The sequence below is a fragment of the Enhydra lutris genome, unplaced genomic scaffold, assembly GCF_002288905.1.
Source record: "Enhydra lutris kenyoni isolate GAN:26980312 unplaced genomic scaffold, ASM228890v2 scaffoldscaffold16, whole genome shotgun sequence".
In the NCBI taxonomy this organism is placed as follows: domain Eukaryota; kingdom Metazoa; phylum Chordata; class Mammalia; order Carnivora; family Mustelidae; genus Enhydra; species Enhydra lutris.
In genome coordinates this window covers 27,803,949-27,817,223 of record NW_019154100.1, presented here as the reverse complement: position 1 = coordinate 27,817,223, position 13,275 = coordinate 27,803,949, and the positions used below count along the sequence as shown (strand labels likewise).

The 13,275-nt window shown below is 36.7% G+C and overlaps 1 protein-coding gene across 4 annotated transcripts in view; it reads right to left on the bottom strand.

The window, feature by feature from the left end:
• LOC111147232 (Tax1 binding protein 1) overlaps positions 1–13,275 on the bottom strand; it is a 77,087-nt gene that overhangs the window by 10,470 nt on the left and 53,342 nt on the right. For 2 of the 4 annotated variants that reach the window (XM_022503143.1, XM_022503144.1), the window contains 2 exons: positions 2,955–3,138; positions 2,466–2,614 (listed from right to left, as the gene is read on the bottom strand). In XM_022503143.1, the coding sequence (XP_022358851.1) occupies positions 2,466–2,614; positions 2,955–3,138 (333 nt within the window). The remainder of the gene's footprint in view (positions 1–2,465; positions 2,615–2,954; positions 3,139–13,275) is intronic. The other 2 variants (XM_022503146.1, XM_022503147.1) reach the window with 1 other exon arrangement.

Here is a 13,275-nt window from a genome sequence, read left to right as displayed (position 1 = left end):
TCCAATCTAATTCCAAGGTTTGAGGTGGTTTCGAGTTGTCAACAACCATATACATCCCATTAGTAACTGTGCTTATTTAATGAAAAACATTAAGAATCTCTCAATTCAGTATACACTATTTTTTTTCAAATGGTTATCACATTTGTTAGGAAATATGTTAAGCATTTCTTTTGGCCTATAGGGTATCATAAAAAAAAATTTAGACACCCCAAAGGTGCCATGAACTGAAAGTTTGGGAACCTCTGGCTTAGTCTATTTGATAGACTGATCTGTAGTTAGGACCACAGCTCCTATAGCCAAACTGATGAGGTTCAAATCCTCATTTGACTATATCCTTACCAGTAGCTGCGTGATGAAGCAAGCCAGTTAATCCTTCTGTTTCCTCCATTACAAAACAAAACATTGTAATAGTTCCTACCTCACAGGAGTGCTATAAAGAACAAATGAGTTAACATATTTAAATAGCCAAGCACTAGCGGGCAAACTGAGCTGGAGAAGTGTTTGGTGCCGTCATCATCATCCTAATTATGATGCTATAGTTACTGCTATTGCAATTATTAGGGAAAAGGGGGTCACAAAAGGCATCTGATCTGATAGCTGACCTATTTCTGGTGTAGAAAGGAGATCTGGCAAGTTTATGTCTGGAGTAGGCTGGAGAAAGGCAGCCTCAACCCTGACTTCGAGGTCCTATGGCTCTTAATTACTCCCAAGGCAGGAACCAGTGAAAAGGAACAGGTCAACAACTCAAATTTGCTTCATATATTCTGGAAATTACTCATTAAAATATTTCACTTCCAAGTGATTTTTGTTATTGTCATGGCAAGATTTTTCAAAAAGTCTAAATGTACATAAAAATTAGTTTCTGTCTAAAGTGAAAAACATCTTCTGATTGCAAAATACAATTATCGAAGGTACATGCCTATTAAGAGTCCTTCCATCTCATTACCAAATCTAAGCATGTCAGCAAATGAGCACAAGACTCTAACACTGCTTCTCATGGGTTTGCAGGAGGGCAAAGCACACAGATCAGAAAGAACATTCTGCTAATTAAACTGAAGCAGATGACTATGGAAGAGAAGAGCTTGTCACATGTAACATCTGTGCCAAGAATGATCAGATTAAATATGCAAAATGTGAAGTAAAGGTGTGGAAAAAGCAGTAAGATTATACTCTAGACCTTAAATAGGCTACAAAAGTTCTGACAGTTTTCCTAATTATTCCCAGTAATGGACATAGGAGGCCAAAAGGCAGGAGGGAGAAATACATTTTTCTCCATTATGGGTGTTGAGCACTAGGGCTAAAATCATGCCTGTCTGAACACTGATCAGTTTCTGCAAAGGTTAATAGCAATTAAATGCAGCAAACTAGATTAAATGAGAAACAGGTCATGATACCGCTGTACTTGCAAAGAGCACGATAAAGCATTTCTTCTAAATTCATCTTAATGCACAGGAAATCCCCCCCCCCAAAAAAAAGCTGTTGTGAGTTAAAGAATTTATTAAATGGTGAAAAAAAATCTCTTAAAAATAAAAATGACGTGCTACACAAACTAACTCAAATTATCAGTAATGGGTTGCTGAAAAATTATTAAATACTAATGATATCTAAAAGACTTTCCCAGGGGGGGGGGGACTATGGTAATACACTTCTCTCTTCTTTTTTTAAAAGATTTTATTTGTCAGAGAGAGAGTGTGAGAGCACAAGCAACGGGAGAAGCAGGCTCCCTGCTCCTGAGCAGGGAGCCTGATGTGGGACAATCCCAGGACTCTGGGATGATCACCTGAGCTGAAGGCAGACACTTAATGGACTAAGCCACCCAGGCGTCCCTACACTTCTCTTTTCTGAAGATAATATAGTCCACCTTAAAATTTAAAGTGGGGTATAAATGCTAAAATTAAAAGATGCAGTATACTAAAGCATAATATTGTCATTAACACTGCTTCTTCCAACCAACTACATCTGCAATCGAAAGAACATAGTAAATTACTTAGTGATAATTAAACTGTGACTATAGCTAATAATTTATCAAATATTTGAAAGTTGCTGAGGGTAAATCTTAAAAGTTCTCATCACAAAGGAAATTAAAAAATCTGTTAACTATGTGATAACAAATATTAACCAGATTTATAATCCTTTCATGATATATACAAATACTGAATCATTATGTTGTACACCTGAACTAATAAAGGTCTGTATCAATTATATCTCAAAAAATTGTTTTAAAGAGTAAACTGATAACTTTGATATTGAGGTCATTCTCTGAACTTAATCTTTTACATTAGTGTAAATATCCTGAAGTATATTAATGGTTGTTTTTTTTTTTTAATTTAAATACAAGCAGGTTTTTCCAAAAATTAAACAACCACATGTATACACAAGCACACACACTCTCTTTTCCACAAACAGAACTCTCTACATGAAACAAAAAATAAAAGGAACAAGCTCAGAATAGAAATTCAATTTACTTTACTATCCTCAGGGTCTTCTAAACCATCGGGCCGACTAAGGTTTCGAGCAGGCTGGCTACAGACAACATTATCTTCCAGTCCCCAAGAAGGTACTCTCACAGGTGGCCTTTGGATTTCATCTGGATAAAAAGCACCATCTGCTCCATCTGAAATAAAAATTTTGGAAGTGAAACCTGGTACTATAATTAGAATCTCCACGTACAGCTATGATGAACAGGATATGAAGAACCATTTTTATGCATCAAAAAATGTCTTTTTAACCCAAGTGATTTCTAAAAATAAGAATATATGTAATAAGCAAATAGACTACTCATTTGTGCTGCAGGACTCCTTGACAAACCCAGTTACTGTTAAACATTAAAATTACTGGTTACGAGATAATGTTTCTATTAGAATTAACTGTACCAGCAGTTCTCTAATTCCCATTAAGATAGATACAAACCAAAAAATATTCAGTTAATCCCAAACCAAAATTATTTTAATAACCTCTGGCTTCCTGTGTTGCATAAGGATTACCATACTGCAGAACTGGCTGTGTATGTGGCACTGTGGCAACATGACCATTGTGCTCTGAGCATGTGTTGAGACACTGTGAGATCTTTTGAGGATTCTGGGAATTCTGACCTTCCATTTTCCTTTCTGCTTGATCTTCTAGATTCCTTTTAAGTTCCTAAAATTAACAAAAACAAAGGTGGAAAGCATTCAAATATTTCATAGTAAGGGCTGCATTAAACATTTAGCTAAAACATAATAAAATTATTTCCCTATTCTGTTTAAAGAATACAACTGAAAAGTCTAGCTCTCGAACTTCTCATAAATGTCCCTTCCACATATAACATATAAAGCCTGATGTATTTTCAAATTTATTTGTGCCAAGAAGTTGCTCTTTTTATTGAGCTAAGAGGAAACTCTGAATTTCTTACAATTTAGTTATTAATAAAAGCCAAAGGACAAAAAGCAACCCAGACTGCTTCTCTAGTAAACTCAAACATATAAGAAACTTTTTAATATTTAAAAATACTAATCCCATATAAACGCTTTCAAAAACTAGGGGAAAAAAAAAAAAAACACGTCTAGGGACACTGGAGTAGCTCAGTAGCTTAAGCGTCTCCCTGCAGCTCAGGTCATGATCCCAGGGGTCTGGGATGGAGACCACTCTGGGTCCCTTGCTCAGCAGGGAGCCTGTTTCTCCCTCTACCTGCCAATCCCCTGCTTGTATGTGCATGCACTCTCCCCCCCACAAATAAATAAAATCTTAAAACAACAACAAAAAAATACTTCTGAACTTACTTTGTAAGGCCAATACTATTCTAATACCAAAGTCAAACAGTGACATCACAGGAAAACTGCAGACCTCATCCCTCATGACTACTGATGCAAAAATCCTTAAGAAATCAAATCCAACAATATTTAAAAAGAATATAACATAATTATGAGGGTTGGTTTTGTTTTTTAAGTATTTATCCATTTTTTTTACAGAAAGAGCAAGCACAAGCAAGGGGAGCAGCAGGCAGAGGAAGAGGGAGAAGCAAGCTCCCTATTGAGCAAGGAGCCCAACATGAAACTCGATTCTAGGATCCTAGGATCATGATGCCCCAACCAAGTGGGTTTTTACCACAAGAAAAGCAAATTTAGCTAACATACAAAAATCAATATAGGGGCGCCTGGGTGGCTCAGTGGGTTGAGCCTCTGCCTTCGGCTCAGGTCATGATCTCAGGGTCCTGGGATTGAGTCCCGCATCGGGCTCTCTGCTCAGCAGGGAGCCTGCTCCCCTCTCTCTGTCTCTCTGCCTGCCTCTCTACTTGTGATCTCTCTCTGTCAAATAAATAAATAAAATATTTTTTAAAAAATCAATATAATTCACTATGTTCACAGACTAATGGGAAAAAAAATATGATCATTTAAACAGATGGAAGAAACATTTTACACAATTCAACAGGCATTCATATATTTTTTAAATCTCAGATACCTAGAAATAAAAAGGAACATCCTTAATATAAAAAGACAGTTCAAAACCCTACAGTGAATATTAACAGTGAAAAAACAAATGATTCTACCTAAGATCAATAATGAGGCAAGATGTCTGCTCTCACCACTTCTACTCAACATTGTACTGAAGATTCTAAACAGTGGATTAAGGCAAGATTAAGGTAGACTGAAAAGAAGTAAAATCATCTTTATTCAGAGGATATAATCATATATGTACAAAATCCTAAGGAATCTACAGAACTAGGAGAATGAGGAGATTTAGCAGGGCTGCAATGTATACAAGATCAATACATAAAATCAACTGCATTTCAATATGTAAGCAACACACAATAAACATGAAGTTTTTAAAAGATACCATTTATAGTAGAACCAATAGATAGTAAATTCTCAGGAATAAATTTAGTAAAAGATGTTCAAAGCTTGTACACTAAAAACAAACACGCTGAGAGAAATTAAAGGGAATCTCAATAAACAGAAAAATACACCACATTCATGTACCCAAAAACTTGGCATTTTTATAAATTCCTCCCAAACTGATCTATACATTCAATGAACCCTAAAATACAAAGGTCCTGAAATAGCTCATTTTTAAAAAGAACAAAGTTGGAAGACTTACACTTGAGAGATAGAATAGAATGATAAAATCAAGAGAATAGAAAGCTGATATACAGATAAACACAGAGATTAAGGGCTGACAACATTTTTCCATAAAGGGCCTAATAGTAGATATTTTCAGCTTTGTATTTTCAGTTCTGTCAGAACTATTCAACTCTGTCTCTGTTGTTGCAGCCATAGGTAATGCCTAAATGAATGGGCATGGTCATAGGCTAATAAAACTTTATTTACAAAATAGGCCATGAGCCATACTTGGCTTGCAGATGTTAGTTTGCAGACCTTTGATATAAATCAATAAAACAAAAGACTGAGTCCAGAAAGAAACCCATACTCATAGTCAATGTAACAGAGATGCAGAAATTCAATGAAGGAAAAGGATAGTCTTTTAAACATAAGCTTAAAAGAATGGGTATCTACAAGTACATTTTTTATTAATATATAATGTATTATTTGTTTCAGTACAAATAAATTTTGACTATATATCACACCATACAAAAAAAAATTTATTTTACTTTATTGTGTTTTTAAGTAGGCTCCATGCCCAGCATGAAGCCTAACACAGGTCTTGAACTAACAACCTTGAGATCAAGTCCTGAGGTGAGATCAAAAGTCGGATGCTTACCTCCTGAGCACCCAGGTGCCTCCCCCGACAAGGTATTTCAAATGGATTATAAATCTAAGTGTTAAGAGCTAAAGCTATAAATCCAGTGAAAGGAAAAAAGGGGTGGGGGAGTCTTTATAACCCTGGATTAAGCAAAAATTTAAGATACAACATGAACAGCATGAACCATTAAGAAAATATTGCTAAATTAGACTATTTTCAAAATTAGAAGGTTTTGCTCTTCAAAGGTATTTTTAAAAACAAAAAGCCACTGAAAAACAGTACAGAGATTCCTCAAAAAGTTAAAAACAGAGCCACCCTATGACCCAGCAATTGCACTACTAGGTATTTACTCCAAATACACAAATGCAGTGATCCGAAGAGTCACTTACGCACCCCCAGTTTCTAGCAGCAAGGTCTGTAATAGCCAACTATGAAAAGAACCCAGACATCCATCCATAGATAAATGGATAAAGACGACGTGGAATAGGTGCGCCTGGGTGGTTCAATCATTAAGCATCTGCCTTCGGCTCAGGTCATGACTCCAGAGTCCTGGGATCAAGCCCTGCATCGAGGTTCCTGCTTGGTGGGGAGCCTGCCTCTCCTCCTCCCACTCCCTCTCCTTGTATTCCCTCTCTCATTATCTGTCAAATAAATAAAATCTTCAAAAAAAAAAAAAAAAAAAAAAAAACTGTGGTAGGGGCACCTGGGTGGCTCAGTGCATTAATAAACCTCTGCCTTTGGCTCAGGTTATGATCCCAGGGTCCTGGGATCGAGCCCCACATCGAGCTCTCTGCTCAGCAGGGAGCCTCCTTCCTCCTGTCTCTCTGCCTACGTGTGATCTGTTAAATTAAAAAAAAAAAAAACAAAAAAAAACTTTTAAATGTGGTGTGTATATATATACAATATTATTCAGCCATCCAAAAAATGAAATCTTACCATTTGCAATGACATGGACAGAACTAGAGGGTAGTATTATGCTAAGTGAAGTCAATCACAGAAAGACAAATTATCACATGATTTCACTCATATGTGGAATTTAAGAAACAAAGGATCAAAGGGAAAGAGAGGGAAAAAAAAATCAGACAAAATCAGAGAGGGAGACAAACCACAAGAGATTATTAAGTATAATAAATAAACAAATAGGGTTGTTGAAGGGGAGGTGAGTGGGGGCATGGGGTAACTGGGCGATGGGCATTAAGGAGGGCATGTGATGTAATGAGCACTGGCTGTTACATGCATCTGATGGATCAATCACCAAACTCTACCTCTGACAGTAATAATACACAATGTAACTTGATTTAATTTAAATAAAATCCAAAAATAAATAAAAATAAAAAGGCAAGCTATGTACTGGGAGAAAATATTTCCAAGACATAAGAAAAAGGAATTATACTGAAAATATATAAAGAACTCTTAAAACCAAATATAACCAATAAAGATAACCCAATTAAAAAATAGGTAAAGATCTCAACACTTCACAAAAGAATATATATGAATGCGGGCACCTGGCTGGCTCAGTTGGTAGAGTACTCTTATCTCAGAGTCATAAATTCAAGCCCCATGTTGGACAGGGTTTTAAGTTTATATACTTAAAAAATATATACATAAGTGAATGGCCTATAAGCATATGAAAAGATGCCCAGCACCACTAGTCATCAAGGAAATTAAAACTTAAACCTATACCTTAGACTTAAAACTGCACATCTACCAGCATGACTAAAATTAAAACCCAACAACACCAAGTACTAATGAGGCTACAGAGCAACTAGAATGCTCATACACTGCTAGTGGGGATGCAAAATGGAACAGCCACTTTGAAAAACAATTTGGCTCTTTCTTAAAAAAAATAGCCATCACATAAGAAAGCGATTCCATTCCTGGGCATCTGCTCGAGAGAAATGAAAACCTATGTCCACAAAAAGACAGGAGAATGTTCATAGCATTGTTCATAGCAAAACACTAGAAATAATCCATATATCCATCAGCTGGTAAGAGGATTAATGTCCAACCACCGAATGGGTAAATGCTGCACGACTGCATTTATATGAAATGTTAGAAAAGGTGAAACTATATAGTAGCAGAAGGTAGATCAGTGATTGTCTGGGACTAGACATAGCTGATAGAGTTGACTAAAAATAAGCATGAAGAACTTTGTGCAGTAATGTAAACATTCTATAGTTTGAATATAATGGTATTTACAGAACTATATGTATTTGCCAAAATCCATCAAATTGCACTTAAAATAGGTGGGGTTTATTGCATATAAACTATACCTCGATAAAGCTGTTAAAGAAAAAAAAAATCAACCAGAAATTTTAACAAAGGATGTAAGTATGGAAAATTTCTCTCTAAAGTAAAACTCAACTGGTTTTGCTGAATGTCATCCCATGAGAAGAGATGAGAGTCTATGTCAGCAAATTTTTACCTATATAAATGATCATTAAATGAAGTAGACTTAAAAGAGAGTAAGTCATTATCACTGAAAGCAAAACTGGTAAACATAAAAATTCAAATCAATTTAGGTTTGAGAAGAGATACAGCAAAGTTCCCCCAAGCACATGAAAAGAGTACAGAAGATATGTGAAATAATAACATATTGCAGGATTGGGTAAATGAATGATAGGGCTAGAGCACAGGGTACATGTTAAGAGCAAGAGAAAAGACAAGCTGAAGGCCTGATGTGCCAAACCTGTATCATACAGTTTACTACAATGGGCCTAACAGTTGTAATATGGCTCTTTAGCAAGGTTATTCTAGGCAAGTTATAATGCGCACACTTGAAATTGGACATAGTTGAAATTAGCAACAACCAGAGGGATGGGACATGGTAGACTAAAGTCCGACTGACCTGGATTTGCCCATCAGCTCCAGCACTAGTAACCCTGAGGAACTTTTCTTCTCCAGCTCTAGGAGGACTGAGAAATTAGAGGAGTGTTTAGAACACAGCAGGTCCTCAAAGGAGGTTCCCTCATCTCCTGCCATGACTCAGAAAGCGCTGCCATGTAGTTCAGAATTGTGAAAATGCAATGTGAGTAGAGATAAAGTGGAAGTAAACTTAAAAAATATTTCGAGACAACTCAAGAGGAAAAGGGCATGAACGCAGCAAAAGATGTAGACAGGATAAATTGCTACAAAAATTTAAGTAAATCACCTAGGAAGAACATGGTGAAATTCTTCTGTAAGAAAACAATAAACTACTTAAATGGAGTCAAGGGTTTCATTAGAAGATTTATGGTGCAGTCAAGCAACTTCATAGAGATTCCAACATAATAAAGAGTTCCCTCCTCTCCTCTACCATCAGAGATGCAATAAATCCCCTGCAAATAGGATGCCGGGTAAGAAAAGGACCCATAAAAAGCAGCTTTGATACCTCATGAGGGAAACTGGAGGCGGGGTAAACAGAACACTGGGGGGAAAAAAGAACACAGGGACACGAACAAGGCAGCTACATGTAGGTTGTCTGGTAAATCGGAAGACTGAACTCTTGACTTAGAAAATCTGATTCTCAAATTTACATTCACAACACCCCCCAGAGGGTCCATGTTCAGAATTCAGGAGATAAAATGAACTTGGATGAGGAAAATAAATTTGTATCTTTTCACTAACTGCTAACTGAAATTTAGCATCTTCAATTACAAATGCAGGCAAAAAAAACAAAACAAAAAAAACAAAACAAAAAAAAAACCACAAAAACAGCAATAGCTGCAGTACCTTTGTCAACCTATAGAATTCCAGATATATTCACTTCATATTATAGTCACTGCATCCATCTCAAAACAACCTCTGTATTTCACTACCTTGAAATTATGGTTAGTTATGACACACTAAATCTTATTTAACATTTTTAAATAAGCATATAGTACCTGTCACATATATCATAAACTTGTTTTAATATTTTGGTAATTACTTCTTGTAACTTGTTTCTGCTATGATTCTGTGTATTTTGCTTTACTAATTTACAAATATTTCTGGGGCACCTGGGTGACTCAGTTGTTGAGGAGCCGACTCCTGATTTTGGCTCAGGTCATGACCTTAGGGTCTGGGAATCGAGCCCTGCATCTGGCTCTGTGCTCAGCAAGGAGACGGCTTGGGATTCTCTCTCTGCCCTTCCCCCCACTCACACTCTAAAATAAATCTTTTAATATATATTAACATATACTAAATATATATTTATGTTATATATATATAATTTATGTGTTTTATATTAATATATTTAATAGATATTGAGCAGATTTCACCAGACTATCAAAAGACCCTTCGAACAATCAGGGTCAAGAAACTCCTATTAAGACCTCCTCTACCTTCAAAAACATGTATGACACATGAATGTGGCTAACTTACCTTAGCCAAATAATATTGATGGCTAATTCATAACTCTCCTAAAAAGCCTCCACAATTTAACAAATAGATTTTGTTAGGGGTGCATGGGTGGCTCAGTCAGTTAAGGATCTGCCTTCTGCTCAGGTCATGATCCCATGGTGTTGGGATCGAGCCCCAAGTCGGGCTCTCTGCTCAGCAGGGAGCCTGCTTCTTCCTTCCCCCACTCACTCATGCACGCACTTGGATGCGCACTCTCTCTCTCCTATTTAAGTAAAATCTTGGGAAAAAAGAAGTAACAGATTTTGTTAGGAGTCTTTTCTTATAGTTCCAGGGCACAAAAGTTTGTTTAGTTGGTGTGCCTCTGGCTAGAGTACCTAAATTAACTGAACTAATATTTAACTTTAAGTATCAGGTGCTATATTAGGAGCTACAAATACAATGGTGAATAAAACAGAAGCCATTCTATCTTCACAGATCTTACAATTAAGAAGACAAGGCAGATTTTAAGTAATCACAGAAATAATTATTAATTACAAATTATGTTAAGTGCTATGAAATAAAAGTGCAGGTCCCAGGTTTGAGTTTAAGAGAGGCACGCACATCAGACTGAAGGGCAAAGACGGCCTTACTGAAGAAGAGTCATTTATTCTGGAACTTGAAGAATGAGTCAAGAGTAGTTGGGGAGTGGGGGGTACCTGGGTAGCTCAGTCAGTTAGTTAAGTGTCTGGCTCTTGGTTTCAGCTCAGGTCGTGATCTTAGGGTTGTGGGATCAAGCCCTGTGTCAGGTCCACATTCTGCATGGAGTCTGCTTGAGAGTCTCTCCATCTCTCTTCTCCCCTCCCACCCAGGCATGCATGCTCTCTAATAAATCAATCTTTAAGTAGTAGTTATGAATAAATATTTAGAGGGAAATAGTACGAATTCTGGGATATACTTGAAAATACCTGGGGAGAGAAGGGAAGGTAATTATGCACAGATAAGACCGCCATAAAATAAAACAATTACTGATGCTGGATGAGGAGTACAACAGAGTTCATTCTATTCTTCTATTCTCACATGTTTAAACACAAGGGAAAAAAAAAAGAGTCCAACAAAGTAATAAAGAATTGTAGGCAAGAATATTTCTGACAAATGAAATGAATGAGGGCCATAAGAAAATAAAGCAATTGCTGAGCTGTAAAGCCTGGGTGACTAGAACATTTTTCAAACCGTGGTTCGCAGAGCAGCAGCACCGGAACTAAGAAATGCAAATCTCAAGCCCCACTACAAACCTACTAAAACAGAAAACTTTGGAAATGGACCCAGGAATCTGTTTTAAGAAGAAATACAGGTGATTTTTTTTTAGTTTAAGCATTTTTATTATTTTTTTTATTAACATATATTATTAGCCCCAGGGATAAAGGTCTATGAATCACCAGGTTTACACACATCACAGCACTCACCATAGCACATACCTTCCCCAATGTCCATAACCCCACCACCCTCTCCCTGATTCTGATGCAAGTTCAAGAACTACTGACAGAGACTCTACAATAGAGGACAGTGAAACAAGACATTGTAGCCTAAGATGGGAATAGTGAGAAATGGAGGCCAGTCATACAAAATATATGTTATCTTAAGAATTTTGGGTTTTATCTTAAGGGCAGAGGAAGCCCATTATGGAGCTTTAAGCAAGGGAGTGACTAGTTTTATATTTTTAAAGGTTACGCTGTGTTTTGAATAACCACCTAAATCAAGAGGAGAGAAGGGGAGTGACTTCATGGAAGATGGCAGAGAAGGAAGTGTGTCTGTTCCTTGCTCTAGTAACGGCCAAGAAAATGAATCCTGACATCACTTGAGTACCATGGAAATAGATCTCTATCCACGAGGTCACTGAGCCCCATCTGACACCCTAACTGCAGTCTTGTGAGAGGTCTAAAGCCAGAGGACCCAGTTAAGCCACACCTGAATTCCTTACTCACAGAAGCTGTGAAATAACTAATTTTGAGCCATTAAGCTTTTGGGAAATTTGTTAATACAGCATAATACAGTCACTATACTATTATATGTGATTTTAGCCATTTCAGTAACTTACAAATGGTTATAATCACTCAGGACTATCTTTATCCTGCATAAAACATCAAAATAAATATATATGTAGATATAAAACACATTTTATACATAAATATGAATTGAAGGGATGTAATTATATAAATTCTATACAATCTTATGTACAAATTATACATATAAATCTTCCAGATAGGAAATATTTTATACAGGTAAAATACAGAAAGTATCTTGACTGCTTCTCTCTAGCATTAGCTATCTCTCTCTCTAAGCACAACATATACTTATAGCTGGGTTTCTTATTAACAATACTTAAAGTAATTCTGTATTTCAAAAAGTTGTCTGAAGCACATGGAATATATTTCTTTTTTTTTTTTTTAAAGAAAAAAGATTTACTTACTTGACAGAGGGAGTGAGAGCACAAGCAAGGGGAGCAGAAGAAGAGGGAGAAGCGGGCTCCCCGCTGAGCAGGGAGCCTGATGTGGGGCTCGATCCCAGGACCTGGGATCATAACCTGAGCTGAAGGCAGACACTTAACTGACTGAGCCACCCAGACACCCCTATTTTTACTTTCTTTAAAGTTTTATTTAAGTCACCTCTACACCCAGTGTGGGGCTTGAACTCACCACCCTGAGATCAAGAGTCACAAGCTCTTCCAACTGAACCAGCCAGGTAACCTCATTTGAGTTCTTTTCTAACATAAGCACTTCAAGCTATAGATCTCCTAATACTCTATCCCATACTGTGATACACTGTGTTTTCATTTAGCCCCAAATATTTCTAATTTCCTTTGTGTCTTTATGAACCCAAGCATTATTTAGAAATACATTAAATTCCACCTATTGGGGACTTCAACAAATATGTTATTAATTTAATTCCATTGTGAACAGAAAACATAGTTTTTGTTTTGGTTTCCTCAAAAATTACTTAGAGTTATTTTATGGTGTGAAGCTTTTGTGGTGCACATTGCATATATACTTGAGGAAAATGTGTATTCAGTTATTAGTGAATGAAGTGTTCTATAACTGTCAATTAAGCTAAGACAGTTGATAGTATTATTCAAGTTATCTGTATCTTTCTGACTTTTCTATCAACTTGTTCTATCAGTTACTAAGAGACTGGGGTGTGTGGGTGGCTCAGTTGGTTAAGCATCTATCTTTGGCTCGGGTCATGATCTCAGGGTCCAGGATCAAGCCCCACATCAGGCTCCCTGCTCAGTGGGAAGTCTGCTTC